Source organism: Haliotis asinina, chromosome 5, assembly GCF_037392515.1.
Source record: "Haliotis asinina isolate JCU_RB_2024 chromosome 5, JCU_Hal_asi_v2, whole genome shotgun sequence".
Classification (NCBI taxonomy): domain Eukaryota; kingdom Metazoa; phylum Mollusca; class Gastropoda; order Lepetellida; family Haliotidae; genus Haliotis; species Haliotis asinina.
In genome coordinates this window covers 69,992,842-70,014,018 of record NC_090284.1, presented here as the reverse complement: position 1 = coordinate 70,014,018, position 21,177 = coordinate 69,992,842, and the positions used below count along the sequence as shown (strand labels likewise).

Here is a 21,177-nt window from a genome sequence, read left to right as displayed (position 1 = left end):
AACAAGCGAGTTGGTGTATCGCCCGACTTCGTGTGATGCTATCCAGTTGCGCGAGTTGAGGTATCGATGGGGTTGCGTGGATTATCAGTGGTGATTTGGACGTGACGACTGGCTATGATGTTCCGTGGTGGTACGGTTGCCCTGACTGATAAAAACCTGCACGATTCTCAGGTATCCACAAGATGTGCACAACAGATGTGGGAGATGGTACGTCTTGCGTATTACCTGTGTTGTGAAATGTGCGTACATCTACAGGTAAATTCATGTTGTGTATATCTCACGGATATGAGATGGGTGTCGATTGTGTGCGACATGGTCATGAAATTGACATGTCACTGGTTTGGGTAGACTAATGGTTAAAGCGTTCACTCGTCACGCCGATGACCCGGGTTCGATTCCCCATATGGGTACAACTTGTGAAGCCCGTTTCAGGTGTCACCTGCCGTGATATTGCTGGAAAGTTGCTAAAGTGGTGTAAATGATACGACATGTCTGTAAACTGTGTATGATTTGAGTTTATGCTTGCGACTGTCATGTCTGTCAGAGTTGACCAAGTGACACCTGTTTGCTGGTGACTAGTCTGCGATATATAGTAACATGACTATACCTATGGCATGAAGGTAATAACCAATTGCCACCTTAGCCAGTCTGAATTAGGAACGATGGATATTTTATCACTTAAAACCCTCTGTAGTTTCTGAGGCGGGTGACTGTGTTTGTCACCTTGACAAATGTAACATGTGACCTCTTTGTAATATGCCCCTGTTCACCCAGCAGTGAGTGGGTACCCGGTGAGATGGCAATGTAGCTATTACCGTTGTAGCTATTACCGTGCGTTGAGCACTACCAAAGGGTTGGAGACAAAGTGTACATTGACCAACTAACAGGGGTAACTAATGGTTTGAGCATATGACTTTAATGTTATATCTCTGATCATATAATTTTATTGAGCAACTAGCGCAATATAGCGACTCACATTATGAGACGAATGCCTCTGAGTATTTTGTGCCGCGTTGTAAGTGATATGTGTAGCTGTGAAAGCATCGCTTGATTAAACATCCTATAATTAGATCTCTCTTTAACGGTAACTGAACGTGAAATGAGTTTCTTGAAAGAGGTAATCGCAGCTTGGTTTGCAGAAATATTTCATTTAAAATTTAAAATTTCATTTATAAAGTTCGTGTAGGTCAACATGGGAAGGCGTTTGACTGATCTTGAGTCGTTCCTAGGTAACGTGAATTCTGGTTGGCAGCTTTTGAGTAGGATGTCAAGTATGAAAGTAAATGTCTCTGTGAAGCTGACACGTGCCCGCCACCGTGGAGGTCACTCTCTCGGCATGAAGATATCTGCTTATATGGCAATATTTGCAATTAAATTCGACACCTCTTGACGTGTTATAACCACAAGAGTAAACCTTTCGGGAATTTGGGGCAAACGAATTATCAGAGAGAACGTTTGGAAAGTGTGAGTGTAATTTACCTGTCATCCTCTGGAAAAAGGCCTTATGAAAACACGCCTCGCGGTGAATGAGTCTAATGTCAAGAATGTTTTAACAGTTTTAATGTTTATTCAGTAGTGCGCCGATAGACAGATATGAAGAACGTAAGCACTGTTTTCAGAGAACTTCGCGATAGTGAAGATGGATAGATGGGTTAGTGAAGTGTGTTGCTCCGTGTAAATATTCCACAACATTGACTTCAGAAGGTCACTGTTCTCAACCGAACTGTTCATGAAAGTCGTCGTTTAAAAGAATCCTTGCAGTCATACGCTTTTGTGTCATGACTAGAATATGACCACAACAAACACATCACCAAATTCTACATCACAACAATAAACACCATTAGCATCAAAGACCTCTTCACCATTAGCGCGACATCCATGAGTGTCATTATATGTTCGTCATAATGACCACTCTCATAATATTGATCGCCCACACTCCCTGTTTACATCGTTATTATTTGAGTATTTTGACGCCCAAACTAATCTGTCTCACAGTCCCCGAACCATATTATTTTCCCTACAGCCAAGGAAGCCTTCCCTAGAAGCAAGTCTACATTTCTGAATCTCTGGTCTGCCTTGGGCTTCGTTTCAGTTCAAATGGATTTTGTTTGCTACTATCAAAATTATATACATTCAGAGACTGGACATTTGTCTATTCCCAGACCTTCAGCCTCTTGTGCCAGTCAGTTGAAGCTTGAACTAGACCCTCCGCCGTGGTATGAGTAGAGTGGGTAGATGAGACTGACTTCCGGAAGTGACCACCGGAAGTTTACAACCAGTATGTACATCTAAGTTTACTTGTTGGGGCTGTTGAAGCAATTAGTTATACAAATCCACTTATTTATACATTGGCTGTGAGACGCTATTCGACACGCTTCCGAATGAGCATTCCACACGGCGGTAGTTATCAAACGAAAGGGGCAGACCTTGTATGACCTTGTCTAGTCATGGTTCACGATAACAAACCCTATCACACGGGATGTCCAGTTACTGCTTGGCTAACTACGGTCAATGAGGAGAGTGTATCAAGGGATGTTAATGGTCATGAGAATCCCGATCGTGTATTTAATGAGCTGAATGACCAGTGCACAATAACCCCTCGGTTAGAGACCAATCTTACAAGTAGACTTGTCTTCCACTTGCAAATCCAAACATTTTCTACATTAAAACTATGAGCCTAAATATCTAGAGAATCTACAACAATGATTTAATAATATATATTTTTATCGTGATTTCCTTATCTCAAAAACGTAAATTGTCTTAAGCATATATATCAGTTTCATATCGTTTGTATTAACATCGTTACCTGAAAGAATGACAAAGAAAATAAATGACACTTATGTACTGTTACGAACAGAAACATGAATATGTACCCTCTCGTCCGCCTGGATGAAAATACGTGGAACAAATACATGTATACATATTGGAGTGACCTTACTGCACCATACCCATACTGCATACCCAGTAACCGAAAGTTCGACCTGATACGGCGACGGTCCAAGGGTCAGTCGCGTTACATGACAAATTGCAAACCACGATTCCAATGGAAGTGTGCTTGTATGGGCATTAGACCGCGAGATAAGACTTGAGAGGTTTTGTTGTGATATATATACATAGGTGTTATCCGAGTGTTTGTTTCATTTGCTGAACATTACCGTAGATAACCGCCACGGAAACACAGAGAGTGCTTGCTTCTTACGTGATCTCTTATTGTAGATGTAAAATTTAACTGTAATATACTGAACAACAAAAGAAACGCAACTCTGCATTGTCAAGTTTTTAAATAGAAGAAAAACATGAACTCTTACTTTTATGAGTTTTCATTTTTTCGAAACTTGCGTTTCTTTTGCTGTTCAGTATGTGATCATATGTATTTCTTAATTTCACCACGTAGTATGCAATACTAATGTAATAAAGTGGTATTTTCTCATATATGCTATATCGTGATTTATCACGCAGATTTACTTGATTATATTCGGCAGCGATTGAGTGGGACTAACACGCTGAGGTACAGCAGGAAAGTTTACATGCACTTCAGACATGTATGTACATAACAACATAACAGTATAGACGCTGTAACGTGGAGTAGACATACCGAGTACGACTGCTTGATTCTAAAGACGAATAGGAGTCACTAAATTACTACTGGATTCTAGGCAAGAATATATTTTGAACGGTGTTTTTCGACATTGTTCTGTTCCCGTTTAATTAACCTCAGGTTATTAAAGAATTGTTGGCAAGACCTCGCGTAGCTGCGGGTCCTGTAAATCTCTCTCCCTCCCAACGTTTGACCTACCTCTTCTACCTGGAGCAGGGCCAGCTGCGCTCGGCAACCCTGGAATCTGTTAACGTGGGGCATTTTTGTCAGCATAGCAAACCCTTATCGTTTATATTGACATCCAACCTAACGTTTGTCACGACTATGCGATATATTAAGTGGTAAGGAAGCAACCATTTGATTCTTGGGTGTGTTTTTTTTCTTTACAAATAATCAAATCTGTTTACACTGTTACTATACTACTTAAGCCTCGCATAGTCGGAAGATGTATTACCTGCCCTGCCCTTCAGATAGTTCTCCACACAATACCGTTCATGTTCATTCATCTAATTATATTAACTGGACAAATTTTCAAGTCGTGAGGGACAAAATGAGATCCTAAACTTAATTCTTAATACGAAAACACGGCAATCCCATTAAATCGTTGCTCCCTGACAGACTGAAACAACACGGCCCGAACTTGAACATCACCCGTAGTGTCATCACTTTCTTTCAAAGATCTAACATAGATCTTGAGAAACAATATATTTCCTAAACATGTGTATTGCTCACAACACATATTTATGAAGTATCACAGAGAACAATTCAAGAAATGGTTATCATCGATCAGGTAAATCTGTGTTCAGGTACAGTCGAAAACAACGACATAACGACAGGTGCCCGGTATAAATATAGAGACTTGTTTGCTAAACAGATGACGATAATGATGATGATTGTTGTTGTCATTGTTAGACACTGATGCTGACCAGCATACATTCTTCGCGTTCACTGTGTGTACATTAAGCCACACAGAACCTGAAACGAATATATCCAAGAAAACCCATGCAAGTCTAGAATATGTAGCAAGTCTAGAATATGTAGCAAGTCTAGAATATGTAGCAAGTCTAGATTTCCACAGACATCTGAAAATGAAGAAAGTCTCAGACCTCATTTCCATTATGTTTCAAGTATTTTTTATAGATTTTTTTCAGTAAAATATCGTAGAGACTAGTTGTTAGTCAGATAAATAAGTCGGAACATTTTTCGTCTCTTGTCCATGTTTGCTTGATAAAGATCGTCTTGATGAAGAGCAATGCATGTCGAACTGGTACAGCCTTGGTTGTAAGGACAACATGTACGCATTAGGACAGACATGTAGAGTACTAGGTATTTAATCCATGGTTTTCGGTGAATGCTGTTCTGAGCTTGGCAGACACTCCCATGTGAAATGACTGTCGGTTGTGTTGGGGCGTGTGTTTGAAACTTGATTTCAACTAATTTGACTAATGGCTAATGTATGTGGAGGGCTGTGACTAGGGTACTCGAGTATGTGTGCGCGTTGGCGTATCTTGATGCATGTCAAGTTATTTCAGTTGTAAGAAAGATGTTTTACACATAAAAAGGTCTAAAGTTAAATGTCTTTGTATTTGTTATTTTGCTGTGCCGGGTATGTTGATTGTCGAGACACAGACTCCCGGCCTACTTAAACGCACGACCCAACCATATCCAGGACATGTCCTTACTCCATCCACTCTCCAGTCCCTCCACACTCTCCTGTCACCTTTAATACACCCAACCACTCTAGTACCCCACCCACAACGCTTGCCCTGCCGGCAGCCTTTACTCTGTTATCGGATGATTGATTGATTGATTGTTGTGTATTGCCGCAGTCGACAATATTCCAGCTAGATGGTATGTAAATAACTGAGTCTGGATATGACAATCCAGTGATCAACATCATGAGCATCGATCTACGCAACTGGGATAGGACGACATATGCCTGCCAGGACATCGAGCCTGACCACCCGATCCCGTCAGTGGCCTCTTACAAGCATGGGTTATTGAATATCAGTTCTAACCCGGATCTTCACGGGTGTTGATCTTTGGGAACTACGGTCAACATTGCGCTACCAAACCTAGCATGCTCTACTCACTTGCGTCTTGTAATGGTCCTCGCCCAGCTATATCCTTATCCGTCTCTACAACCCAAACACCTAAGGCTAAATAAAAAATGTGAAATGTTTCTCGGCATCGGTGCGACACTTTAATTTGTGCGCTTGACAATATTTTATTGCCTTTTAAAAAAGATATTTTTGACTTGGCCGCTTCCCGATATCTATGTGTCCACTATAACAATGAGTGTCTGAACGAGTATGACTGATTCTACAACTCAGTAATACATGCAAAACTTCCCAAGCTGCATATCTGACAGACATAAATAAAAATGTCTGCCTCCCGCGTCACCTTTTTTCTACCGAAAATTTCAAAGAAGTCCTGTCGCCCTCGTCACTTTTAGAAAAAAATGTGCCCGAGAAACACAGCTTGCCGTGCTTCCGGAAACGTACGGGCCTTGGGTTACCGAGCATACCGTTAAATAAAAGCGCGTTGCACTAAATAACAGCCACATCGGTTTTTTTTGTATAACAAGAAATGTCTACTTCCGTTGTTACATTCCAACCTACACCTCCAACAACTTACTAACTACACCTCCCTCCCCTCGTATTTCTCGCTGCAGCATATTTCGCGGTCTCGTAGCTTCCCCAATATCGCCGCCCAGCCTTTCCACGTTACGCCCCGTGTCGTCTGTATGTGAACAATGCGACCACAACTTACACAGGGAGTTAACTTATGATTCTACGGAGAACTAAACCAAGGGTATAAACCCTGCTTTAATTAACTCTCTCCAGCATCTGACTGTCCTCTAACTTGACAGTTCTGGTGCAGTTTCACTTACATCCTGTATAGACAACACTCGCCACTGTATGTTTATTTTCTTTACAAATTCTAGTGAAACATGACCAGGGTCTACCACGGGCAGATTGGGCTGCAGGCAGACAACAGAGAGGTGATGAAGTAGTGGGGAGGAGGGCAGGTCTTTGGGGACTGAGACTGGTGGGTGGGGACGGGGTGGGGTTAGTGCAGAATGTAGATAGAACAAGGCAAATGTGATTTAATGATGCCTCGACACTTCTCTGTAAGAAGGAATGTCGAGGGCTCGTTCAAGTACACATACGTCAGTTAACACCTTGCATGTTTTGCCTGCTGACTACAGAGTTACGACTGACTGTTGAATAATGGTTAGCGTTATCGCACACTGTGCACTGAAGCGTTCCTGTGTGGGTACGGCGTGCAAACCACCGTTATGCACTAAAACATCTCTAAGTATCACACCGTTGAATATAGGCAGGCAGAAGCACATGGGATACACGTTGTTTCACCCAGGCAAGTGAGTTTGAGATACGTCATGTAACTATTAACTTTCTAGCGCTTCTCTGTCAGCTAGGGTTGTCCTTGGTAATTATAGCTCTTTGAGCAAGATATTAATCCTGAAATGGTGCTATAAAAGTGGACTATAATATTATTGTAAACAAGACGTCCTATTTACATGTCACGCATGTAACAGCACGAACTGGTACTTTGTTCTTCTAAAATCTATTTGTTATGGCTATTCCATGGGAAGAACGATGTATCGTATTATAAATAATATTGTTGCAGTGACAAGTCAGAAAGTATCTACTGCACCGTGCAATAACTGGAGATACAGGATGAGTTTGCTATCTCCAGTCCGAAGTACAAGGTCGTGGCGCTGTTGTGATCAATAGCGCCTACAGCGCCCACCATCCCAGGTCATTAGGCACTGTCAGACTCGAGCAGCCACTTACCACAATTTACGACATCGCTCCGTCAGATCAGCACATTTGTAATAAATCTTATTTACTCTGTGACACGTCATTACTGCACAGAAGTAGCTGGTGGATGTGTGGCCCGAGCTCGCCTGAGATCAGTGTCTCCCCTTGACCATGTACTTGACCCACTGCATCACATTCCACCATCAGTTATCACATGAGTACGTGTCCACGCACCATCTCTGAGGTATCATGTGTCATCACCTCACTTTATTTCGTGTCTTCCGAAGATGTATGCTCTCTGCACGGGAAAGAGAAGATACCTTTGTTTTTGGAAACCACGGAATTTGTAGTTTGATCAGACAGTGTTTGCCCTTAATCCTGAAAAGCTGCGGGCCCTAAAGGCTCAGAACCACAGAAAGAAGGTTTAGACCCTATGATCTTACCTACAGTATAAGTAATTCCCAGCAATTAAAAAATGTCAAACTGATTTGTAGAGTTAATTTTCAGCTCGTGTGAACTGACTAATCTTCATTATACCAAAATCGACGTCAATGTCAAGATCCAGGTCCTCTGAAAAGTCTAATCAGATTGTTCTGACGAGGATATGTCAGTTATTGGGGATAAAAAATTTGTCGTCCATAAGGACACGCGGAAAACAAAAGCTGTCGGTCCGTGTGGTTTTCAGTTCGCTTCGGACCAGAGGACCACCGTTAATTTCTAACGGCTGAATGGGGATGAAATGTGTGTTCTTTTGTATGGGTAGTGGAGTACGACTTTCTTTGAAGTGACCGATTTGAAATCTGACGGGAATATCCCCCAAGAACCGGATGTGATCGCTGTTTGATGTGCGTGCGTAAATACATGAATATGATATATGGGAATTCTAGGTTTCTCAGGGATCTTTATAAGTTCAGTTTTTATCTGCTTTTAACTGGACTGTCCTAAGAAATTGTTCTTCAATTTACTGACTGAGTATGGTTTTACGCCGCTGTTAGAAATGTTACAGCTATATCACATCGGGTTACACCAGAAATGCCCTTCACACCTTGTCGCCACACGAGGAATCGAACCCGGGCCATCGGCTTGACGTGCAAACGCTTTAACCGCCAGGCCACCCCACCATCCTTTTATAATTTATTTGTTTAATGGACCCACCAGAGGCACACATGCTGTGAAAGGGCGGGTTACGATATCCGGGTGGCAGCGAGGGTATATATCACACACCCCGTGCTGCTTGACGTGCTTGACGCTATGATACCTGTAATGCACCACCCTGTGTTTACCTTACACTCACCACGTGACAGGCCCCAGGCGGCGTGTTTCTCTGTGCTGGCGGCGACAGATGTTTACTAGTACATGTGATGGATAATGATTGGAGCATTACGATTTTCAATTAACTGTGTAAACATATACCACTATCTGATGTAGTGAACGGTTATGAATTTACATTGATGTCAAATAAGTCGGTACATATCGTCAATGCCTCTGTAAAGGTCACACCTGTGTATATATGTGTATGTATCGATGTGTATAGTAGTCGTGGTATGGACATAGCGTGCTTTCAAATTTGTGCTAATTTGCTAAAAAAAAATTAATAAAACCAAAAAAAAAAAAAAAAAAAGAAAGAAAAAAAAAGAAGAGAAAACGGTGAGTGCACGTGATACTCTTTGGACTTCGTTCTCAATTTGCACTAAATCTAGGACAACCACTATATGTATATAAAAAAACAACAACAAATCGACTTATTCCAATCATTTACGTGATCACCTTTTCTGATCATCAACGAGCGGTACCCAGGGGATACCGTTATTACTGGGCATGGGTGAGTTCACTTTGTGGGATGTAGGCACTCCATTATAATGCAGCCTCGTTAACAGATAGTAGGGTAGACACGACCCACTTCTCATATTGACTCGTACCCAGATAACAAATGACAACGTTCAGATGGTAACGCTTGTCCAGGGCTCGTACCTGACACTACATAGCCCAAATTACGGATGGCCCATAAGGAGTCAGTGCTGCTGCACGGAATGGGTTAACTAATGTGTAAGTTATCGATTTCCGGATCTGATCCATCCCGAGGCGATCGAAACTAGTATTGACAATCGAGGGCGATGTGTGGATATCCCCAGGTGTTATGTGTTGCAGTCAGCGTCCAGTAGTGTTGTTTTGAATATGTTGGTTGTACGGCGACGTCATATCTGTCCAGGTTACAACACAGGTACATTTACGGGTACCATATACTTAGTACAAGACGGTATCATCCATTAGAAGTCTGTATCTGCTACAACACAGTATCTGACATCAGTAGCCCATCTCCGCTACAGTACAGTATCTGACATCAGTAGCCCATCTCCGCTACAACACAGTATCTGACATCAGTAGCCCATCTCCGCTACAACACAGTATCTGACATCAGTAGCCCATCTCCGCTACAACACAGTATCTGACATCAGTAGCCCATCTCCGCTACAGTACAGTATCTGACACCACTAGCCCATCTCCGCTACAACACAGTATCTGACATCAGTAGCCCATCTCCGCTACAACACAGTATCTGACATCAGTAGCCCATCTCCGCTACAACACAGTATCTGACATCAGTAGCCCATCTCCGCTACAACACAGTATCTGACATCAGTAGCCCATCTCCGCTACAGTACAGTATCTGACACCACTAGCCCATCTCCGCTACAACACAGTATCTGACATCAGTAGCCCATCTCCGCTACAACACAGTATCTGACACCACTAGCCCATCTCCGCTACAGTACAGTATCTGACATCAGTAGCCCATCTCCACTACAACACAGTATCTGACATCCAGTAGCCCATCTCCGCTACAACACAGTATCTGACACCACTAGCCCATCTCCGCTACAATACAGTATCTGACATCAGTAGCCCATCTCCACTACAACACAGTATCTGACATCCAGTAGCCCATCTCCGCTACAACACAGTATCTGACACCACTAGCCCATCTCCGCTACAGTACAGTATCTGACACCACTAGCCCATCTCCGCTACAACGCAGTATCTGACACCAGTAGCCCATCTCCGCTACAACGCAGTATCTGACACCAGTAGCCCATCTCCGCTACAACACAGTATCTGACACCAGTAGCCCATCTCCGCTACTACACAGTATCTGACATCAGTAGCCCATCTCCGCTACAGCACAGTATCTGACACCAGTAGCCCATCTCCGCTACAGTACAGTATCTGACACCACTAGCCCATCTCCGCTACAGCACAGTATCTGACATCAGTAGCCCATCTCCGCTACAGTACAGTATCTGACACCAGTAGCCCATCTCCGCTACAACGCAGTATCTGACACCAGTAGCCCATCTCCGCTACAACGCAGTATCTGACACCAGTAGCCCATCTCCGCTACAACACAGTATCTGACATCAGTAGCCCATCTCCGCTACAGCACAGTATCTGACACCAACGTTCTCATGAACTAGTAGCCTGTCCTTGTTACGTCGCAGTATACTGCACAAGTAGCCTGTCCTTGTTACGTCGCAGTATACTGCACAAGTAGCCTGTCCTTGTTACGTCGCAGTATACTGCACAAGTAGCCTGTCCTTGTTACGTCGCAGTATACTGCACAAGTAGCCTGTCCTTGTTACGTCGCAGTATACTGCACAAGTAGCCTGTCCTAGTTACGACACAGGCTTATATTAATGACTTGTCTCAGAAATGACCATATTTTACATAAAAAAACAGTACATAATAAAAATAAATGTAATGTCAAGGATCCCTGAGACTTCATTTTCAGGCCTGAAACTGTGTAAAACGTAGACTTGCCACATAATCTAGACTTGCATGGGCTTTCTTAGACAGTTTTGTTTCATTTTTTTTTATTTGTTTGTCCTCGGTATCTCCGTTTCTGTTGGGAGATTGTCCTTCACATTACTGAAATGCGGCCATGAAGACCTTGGGTTATAACTCCATATGATGTGTGTGTGTTTAAGCTACAACTGGGCCTGCGAAGTAAACAGATATCTATACAAACTCTCCGTGTGTTCAGTGCATGCACCGCGGTGTAGCCCAGCACCTTACAAACAGGTATCATAGCTGAACTATTTGAAGTAGAGAAACATTTGCAGACAGAGCGCGTTGTACCCATATCGCAACAAACATCTGTACTAGTAATCTCCCACCTCCTATGTCAGCTCCACCAGTCGGGTAATGAGAACCATGCACTCTCAGTGCAGTTAACAGGTTACCTGGCACCACTGCTTCCTTAATAGGAACCTGATATGGTGTATGTACATGTCATATCTCTTCGTCACAGGCACCTAGCGTCAAACGTAGTTTTGTGTGGTGATGGTGGGCATACGACACCAGTAATGGTGGACATACGACATCAGTAGACGGTGGACATACGACATTAGTAGATGGTGGTCATACGACATCAGCTGATGGTGGACATGTGCCATCTTTAGATGGTGGTCAAACGACATCAGTACATGGTGGAAATACGACATCGGTAGATGGTGGTCAAACAACTCCAGTAATGGTGGACATACGACATAAGTAGATGGTGGACTTAAGACATCAGTAGATGGTGGTCATATGACTCCAGTATTGGTGGACATACGACATCAGTAGATGGTGGATATGCAGCATCCGTAGATGGTGGTCGTACGACTCCAGTAATGGTGGACATACGACATCAGTAGATGAGGGACATATGACATCAGTACATGGTGGACATGCTGCATCAGTAGATGGTGGGCATGCAGCATCAGTAGATGGTGGACATACGACATCAGCAAATGGTGGGCATGCGGCATCAGTAGATGGTGGGCATGCAGCATCAGTAGATGGTGGACATACGACATCAGCAAATGGTGGGCATGCGGCATCAGTAGATGGTGGACATACGACATCAGTAAATGGTGGGCATGCGGCATCAGTAGATGGTGGGCATGCGGCATCAGTAGATGGTGGACATACGACATCAGCAAATGGTGGGCATGCGGCATCAGTAGATGGTGGACATACGACATCAGCAAATGGTGGGCATGCGGCATCAGTAGATGGTGGACATACGACATCAGCAAATGGTGGGCATGCGGCATCAGTAGATGGTGGACATACGACATCAGCAAATGGTGGGCATGCGGCATCAGTAGATGGTGGACATACGACATCAGCAAATGGTGGGCATGCGGCATCAGTAGATGGTGGACATACGACATCAGTAAATGGTGGGCATGCGGCATCAGTAGATGGTGAGCATGCGGCATCAGTAGATGGTGGACATACGACATCAGCAAATGGTGGGCATGCGGCATCAGTAGATGGTGGACATACGACATCAGTAAATGGTGGGCATGCGGCATCAGTAGATGGTGGACATACGACATCAGCAAATGGTGGGCATGCGGCATCAGTAGATGGTGGACATACGACATCAGCAAATGGTGGGCATGCGGCATCAGTAGATGGTGGACATACGACATCAGCAAATGGTGGGCATGCGGCATCAGTAGATGGTGGACATACGACATCAGTAAATGGTGGGCATGCGGCATCAGTAGATGGTGGACATACGACATCAGCAAATGGTGGGCATGCAGCATCAGTAGATGGTGGAAATACGACATCGGTAGATGGTGGACATGTGGCATCAGTAGATGGTGGACATACATCAGTAGATCGTGGTCATACGGCACCAGTAGATGGTGGACATGTGGCATCAGTAGATGGTGGACATACGACATCAGTAGATGGTGGTCATACGACACCAGTAGATGGTGGGCCAGCGGCATCAGTAGATGATGGACATACAACATCAGTAGATGGTGGTCATACGACATCAATAGATGGTGGACATGTGACATCAGTAGATGGTGGACATGTGGCATCGGTAGACGGTGAACATACGACATCGGTAGATGGTGGACATGTGGCATCAGTAGATTGTGGCCATACGACATTAATAGATGGTGGACATACGACATAAGTAGACGGTGGACATATGGCATCAGTATATGGGGACATACAGACATCAATAGATGGTGGACATACGACATAAGTAGACGGTGGACATATGGCATCAGTATATGGGGACATACAGACATCAGTAGATGGTGGACATACGACATAAGTAGACGGTGGACATATGGCACCAGTATATGGGGACATACAGGCATCAGTAAATAGGGACATACGGCATCAGTGTATGGGGGCATACGGCATCAGTAGATAGGGACATACGGCATCGGTAGATGGGGACATACGGCATCAGTAGACGGTGGACATACGACATCAGTAGATGGGGACATATGGCATCAGTAGACGGTGGTCATACGGCATCAGTAGATGGGACATATGGCATCGGTAGATGGTGGACATAATATGTCCTCGGCTTTGTCTTTGTCACCAAGTTAACACCTGATTAGGCAATGTAAAGTGTCGCATTGTCCATCAGACGGGCGGTAGACAGCTCCAACTCGTATGCAGACTCTTGTTCGTGTTTAACACTCAGTACTATTACAGTCTAGTGTTTATGACATTGCCTTAGAACCAAACAATGAATGACATCGATCAATGCTGGTTTTACTGGCTGGTGTTACTGTGATTTAGTGAGTATCAATTATGGTACAGTATAGGCTTGTATAGTGGACAGTCGGTGTACGCATTCGGGTTTTATTTTACACAGGTAATTTTGCTCGGTTGATTAACATATATTCAAGGTACGGGGAAGATCATATTCCATGAGGAACGATCTTACGGCAGTAACATGACGGTATGCAGGAACGTGTGTTCCTGCTGGTATAGGGATCCGTTTTCGGTGTCATTTCGCTGTTATCTACTAGTCTTGTGAAATTCAGGAATGTCGTCAATATTTAAAGAGGGAAGTCTCGTAATAACCCTCCTGCTTCCTTTTCATTCAAAGTAAAGTCAATATATGGTGACTCCTCTGTCGTGGATTTTGAGACATGCACGTGATGTTTAACAAATACAGGTTCTTGCTTGATTTATAAACCACAGTTTAATATATGCTGCATGAATCATGCATGTGTTGGTTGGTCTTTGGAAAGTGCAATCATGACGAAGATGACCCTTTTGTCAAGCGATGTCAAGAAAGGATTGGCCTTACACAGAAACCTCTCAAACCTCCAAGGTCACAGTAATGCTCAGTTCCTCTTCATACTTCGGTTGTTAATGTATCTGGATCAGCTTCATTCATAACAACTCAAGAACAGTTGGACCGTTTTTTGACGTCATGTTTGCGTCACACTCATCGACAGGTTTGCATGGATATGAAGGCTTGTTGTGTCCATATATAGAGGCGAGGATTGCCGCCAAGTGTTGCCGTTTGACGTGTCGCTGTCGGCGGTGATTGCTCCACATCGGCCAAGGGGTCAAGTGCACATCCAGGGGAACTGTCCATTGTTGACAGGGGAATGTCGAGTAATAGTACAATATCGGATAGCATCGCCATGACTAAGGGAACACTTCTTGACTTAGCGATGACATTTGCATTGCTTTGTCAATTCTGTCATCAGTGATTCAAATTTCCAACATATCCACATTTTTATTGAATAGTGTATCAATTGCTTGTTAGACCATCGCCTGTCAAACCATTCATTGATTATTGTAAACAATTCATTTCATACCACACACTACATTGTGCAACTATTGCTTGTCATACCACACACTACCTAGTATTACTACTGCTTGTCATCCCGCATACTATCTTGTTTAACTACCGCTTGTCATACCACGCACTACCTTGTATAACTATTGCTTGTCATACCACTCGCTACCTTGTATTACTACTGCCTGCCATACCACACACTACCTTGTATAACTTTAATTTGTCAAATCACACACTACCTTGTATAACTATCACTTGTCAAACCACATACTACCTTGTATAACTATCGCTTGTCAAACCACACACTACCTTTTCTAACTATCGCTTGTCAAACCACATACTACCTTGTATAACTATCATTTGTCAGACCACACACTACCTTGTATAACTATCATTTGTCAGACCACACACTACCTTGTATAACTATCGCTTGTCAAACCACACATTTACCTTGTGTAACTATTGCTTGTTAAACCACACACTACCTTGTATAAACGTCGCTTGTTAAACCACACACTACTTTGTATAACTATTGCTTGTTAAACCACACACTGCCTTGTATAAACGTCGCTTGCTAAACCACACACTACCTTGTATAACTATTGCTTGTTAAACCACACACTACCTTGTATAAACGTTGCTTGTCGTACCTCTCTACATACAGTAACCTACGTTTGTCACATGGCATATTAGAAGGCTAGCATTGCTTGTCATGCGCGCGGAATAATCATGTTGTGAACGTCTGTCAGCTGTAGTATTCCTCTATAACGTGTTTTCCTACATGTTCAGTGACACACATCAGGGGGAGGGTGTATTGAGAGACGACACGTGATACAGGTAGGATAAGCAGATTGTGTTGACCTGAATAACTCGCCTAGCAGGTCAGTCTGTAGTCCAGTCATCTCCACAGTGAAAACATGCATATAACTTTAAAACGTCAACGTTGATGAGCCAGGAATACTCCGACGCCCTGCAATGTTGCATAACGCCCCGTCAGGCATGTCTGGCCACGTATGTCGGAAAACTTAATGTGATCTAACACTCATTTACGGATACCAGGCATTACGTCATATAAACGATTATCTTTTTGTGAGAAATGTTTACAATCATACCAACGTAAAGAACGTACACTGATGATGTTTATTCCAGCGGTTGCTTTACTGTCCTCCTGGGTGTATTCTGACGAAGGACTGAGTAAGAATTCTATTACCTACCCCATCTCCACCCCATCGAAAGTCTCACATTATATATATAACGTCGTTGTGCTGCGCTTCAAATCCGGGTATGACGAACACAGGGCTACCTTGCCACCCCTTTATCTAAGTAGCAGTACACCTTCAGCCAGCAATTTTGAAGACTCTACATCCCTAGACCTTTTCATTCGTTATACACACCACAAATGACGCACATATGTGTTTTTTCCCAAGACACTTACTATTAAGCCTACATACGTTTCAAGGAAGAATTACAAATAGAAACAAGCACTTTCAATAGAGTGAAAAAAACAAAAGTGACATTGGCAAACCTCAGTGATGTGGCGGTGTATTTTTAATGCTACAACTGACTGTGAAGGGCGGCACTTATTTCTAGATGACAGAACCACACACATCCTACCACCTGCCGTAGGGGCGAGTGTCTGGACGAGGTGACGTAAAACAGTATACCTCTGTCAGGCAGTGAGAGAAACTAAGTGTCTCTTTCCTAACATGATTCATGTTTCCTCCAACTAAGTGCTCCTGGAGCAGGGGCCATGAAAACATGTCATATCTAATCAAAACACAGTTTCATCTTCACGTGGTATAATGAAGACTGGACAAACTGTTGTGGCTACAGCAACACCTAAATAACTGCACGTTCAAACGTATTAAAGTCAAATTCAGCATCATGTTTAGATTGTGTTATGGATTGGAGGTCATCACAAGCGAGTTTTCACTGTTATTATTACCTGGTTGCTAGGTGTTGATTGTTACAAGATAATGCAGATGCAGGAGGATCATTAAATACAAGCGTAACTGCTGATTATTCATTGTAAAAATGATGAAACGGCAACTTTTTAAACTGTTCTTCAAGGAAATTAGATCACAGGTACCCACGTCCGTACATGAGTATGAACCGTGATATAATTGAATCACTGTTCAAAACGACGGTAAAGCAAACACATTAACTCTTCATACCTACATACGCTGATATCTATGACATATCCCCGCACGCAACCAAAATAATTACTTTCATTTTAGCGAAACTATGCGATGTTTCCCATTCACTGAACACATTCCTCTTAGTTGTGAAGAGGATTCATGTGCACATGACTTTATTTCCAAATGGTGGCGTTTGTTCATTATATTCAACACTCTTTCCAACTGTTCCAGGGTGTGACAGCGGGTTCGGCTACAACTTGGCAGTGAGACTGGACAAACTGGGCTTCACTGTGTTCGCCGGATGTTTGATGCCCGACAGGGAGGGTGCACGGCAGCTGAATGAGGAGACCTCGGACAAACTTCACATCGTAAAGGTTGACGTCACTGACGATTGGCAGGTGCGCGGAGCCCTGAAATACGTCAAAGAAAACCTTAAAGACAACGGTGAGAACTCCATTCATGTATGCCTTGCGTTACGACTTGCTCCACACGTTCTTTGTCGTCCGTCATCTTTACGACACTGGCTTCAAGACCCGTGGTTACGGAAATTTGCATAAGTGATCTTTATCTATGATACTTTTAATACGTGCTCGCAGTATGCTCTCATGTATGTATCAACGGAGATTATAGTTAACGTCGAAAGGAAATTGTTATTGCACCATTTAGAGAAGCTGTCAGCAGAATAGTTTCCCCGTACATTAGGCCTTCGTCGTACGTGTTTTGATATGCTAAACACTAAATACATACCTAAACCCCCAACAAAGCTTCAGTGGGTTTTGTGCACTATTTGACAAGTGTGTCAGTTACCCCTTGGCCGCACAAATCCTAAACAGAAATAGCTGTGGTCCTCTACGCATGAGCAAATGATCGTTTGTCGTAGCTTCTCTTCTTTGTGACGGTCAACGTAAGTGATATTGGCCTTTATGATCCACAGGTCAACCCGACCCTCGAAATCAAATATTGAATTTGTTTCTACTAAAAGTTTGAAAACATATTCTTAATTACCGAAGGGAACAGGGGTTCAGCGAATGTCATGAAAGAATATATTCATGCGTCCGTTGAACACCAGAGATCCCTTGTAATATTTACAACTCGACACAAACACGTTTCAAGTAAAACCCATATGAACCGTGCTCCAAGCAATGGTCATACAAACCTGGCCTTAAGTAATGCTTGTACACAGATAAGTTGGTCTAATCAGACTTCTCCATGCCTACATAACATGTAACATGATGCTTTAAACTCACACCTGTACACATTTGGTACGTACATCATCGGCACACCTGATTCTCAGCTGAAGGTTGGCCACATGTGTCAGGTTCTCTGGCCTACTCACCAACTTCATCTTTCGTTCATCGTCGACGAAATAAGAACTTTTAACCCAAAACATGGTGAATGTTTACCTCCTTGTTCAACACTTGCCTCCAGCCATGATCATTTCAGTAGTACCTAAATATGACGAGTCAAAATAAACAACCCTTACAAATCATCGCCCACAGACCCATCCATTCCTGCAGTCGCTACACTATAACGAGACAAATGTGTTGCCGCTAGCCTGAAACGAGTGAAGGTTAAGCGCCAATGAAGCTTTACGATTACGGTTCGGTTGGAACCTTCAGCAGTTGTCTGAAATCTCTCCCTCTCTGTCAAAAAGCATAAATGATCAGAGGAGTACTCTTCTGTTGGATGGACTGTGAAAAACCATGATGATACGAATAGTATGCTTGGGGTCTAGAACATAAGTATCACCTTTGGATGTATGTGATTGGAAATACCGACAGCTATGCCATATAATGAGCATCACAAGACGGCATGACAAACGAACAAGAGAGCCACCTTGGAACATGCACACTCTCTTAAAGAAGAATTATCTGCACGAATTGCATACAAAACCATATTCTCCACAATGTCTGCATCAATATGATAAGGATGCAACGCGTTTAAATGGATCCAAAGACATTAAAAACGCAAATTCGGAGAATGTTTCTTTATAATGTATATAGCTATATCATTATATCGAGCTCATAAACCATAGTTTAAAATCTGCTGGTTTGGTTTCGTTAGCATAATTTTGGATATCAAATAGTAGTCACCTATTTTAAACCATTATCGCAAGTGATCATCATCAGATATGCCGCACGGGTACAAAACACATAGACAGCAGGTATATATTCGTGTTTTACGTACAATTTAATTCTTGCACGTGTGTAAGGGAATTGGAAATCTGCAACATGTACTCCTTTGTACAGAAATAGTAACATTTTCCCGGTAAATCTGCTTTCAGTGTTATGGGCCCTGGTGAACAATGCAGGTATTGCCGTGTTCACGGAGATCGAGTGGTGTTCTGTGGACCAGTTCCAAAGGGTCATGGATGTCAATGTGTTTGGCGTCGTGAGAGTAACCAAAGCGTTCCTACCTTTAATACGCCCATCCAAAGGACGAGTTATCAACGTGGCCAGTTTGGCAGGTAAGTGAGACAAATACTCACTGATGGATGTCCCCTGGAGATTCCGGATAGAAGTGTCTTCAGCACCCCATGCTTGTCGTTAAGAGACCACAAACAATCTCACTGACTTCGTCATATAGTTTATACCGATAACGAAATTAAGGAAATATCCCCCCACCCCCAGCATCCTTACATGTATGTAAAGTGCGACATATATCTAATACGTTCAATGTTAATAAAACTGCACGCATGTATCCGGTATCCGGCAATAGATTACTGCTCAAAAGCACTTTTAACAAGAGTGAACAAATGAATTTTCAATAGTGATGTAAGCGTTCATGTGTCGAATGCAATTCTAGTTCAGATGCCTGACAGGCCCGATCTCCACATGATCTGGTACATTAGTTGGATGTTTCAAGAAGACAGATCGACTGTAGTGATCATTAAGGTTCACAGGCCTGTAGAAGATCAGATAGATAAGCTTTTCCCCATTCGGAACCTTGAATACAAGAACCTTGAACTGGGTACACGCTCTTTCAGCGGCATCCCATGTTGTGTAATCGTATCCGCTTGGTCTTGTGATAGGTCTGGCTGCAGAATTTTGCACCGCCTAGAATTGAATGTGTTGATAAGATACACGGGAAGAGTGTAGAAGGGTCATTGCACTAGTCCAGAACTGAAATCACCTAGAATTGTAGTAAGGTATAGATGGTAGTGCGTGATCCTGGAGATTGAGCTGACATGTGCGTCCAGACTTAGGGAGAGTGAAACATCACAGCAAGGTATTTTGCCTTGACTGAACCTCACAATCCCCAGTTTTCTTTGGTGATAAAATACAATCAGCAGATATTTCGTGGAGTGGTCTAAAGGAGATATAAATACGGCTAGGTGAAATGTAACCATCTCACAACATCACCTACAGGATATCCAATTCAGGGTCGCTTACTCCAAGTAAGTTCCACCAAGTTTATTAGCTTTTGCGTATACAGAAGTATAGTCAGTTAATTGCCGTAACCCTTTATGAACAATATCACAGTTAAAAGACTGTCAGTCACGTGTTAGAAAAGCTTGAATTTCGATTCTCGACTAAAGGATCCTTTGCTTGGCCAAAGGAAACAATTAAGGAGGTTCCGAACCACTGTGCCATCCGTACCTCAAATAAATATCATGTTCTTCAATACATATTAATCGCGTGGTACGTTTATGGGAACTGTATTGAGGTGGGGTAGCCGAGTAATTAATACGTTCTCTCTTGCTTCGACCAGGGTTTAAATACACCTCATAGTTAAGTGTGTGAAAACCATTTCTGGTATCCAGCGTCCAGATATTATTGTGCGAAAAGCAGCGTAAAACCATACTCACTGACTCTCTACAGCGGCTATATTGCTTGGGCTTACTTCTGAGTATATGTTGGCTGTAACACACACCCTGGGACGAGCGATTTCAAGTAGAACTGTAAGATAGTTATGTTTGTGCATCGTTAGGCGAATGCATGGAGTGACAAGACTGTGAGTCACCTGATTAATAATATAGTTTTTAATTTAGCTGTCAGAAAGCACTTTCGTAAAGGTTGACTTTCGTTC

The 21,177-nt window shown here is 42.9% G+C and overlaps 1 protein-coding gene across 1 annotated transcript in view; it reads left to right on the top strand.

Annotated features, from left to right (window-relative positions):
* LOC137285165 (17-beta-hydroxysteroid dehydrogenase type 6-like) overlaps positions 1-21,177 on the top strand; it is a 41,960-nt gene that overhangs the window by 5,635 nt on the left and 15,148 nt on the right. Inside the window, exons 2-3 of the mRNA XM_067817403.1 lie at positions 17,380-17,592; positions 19,433-19,615. Of these exons, the coding sequence (XP_067673504.1) occupies positions 17,380-17,592; positions 19,433-19,615 (396 nt within the window). The remainder of the gene's footprint in view (positions 1-17,379; positions 17,593-19,432; positions 19,616-21,177) is intronic.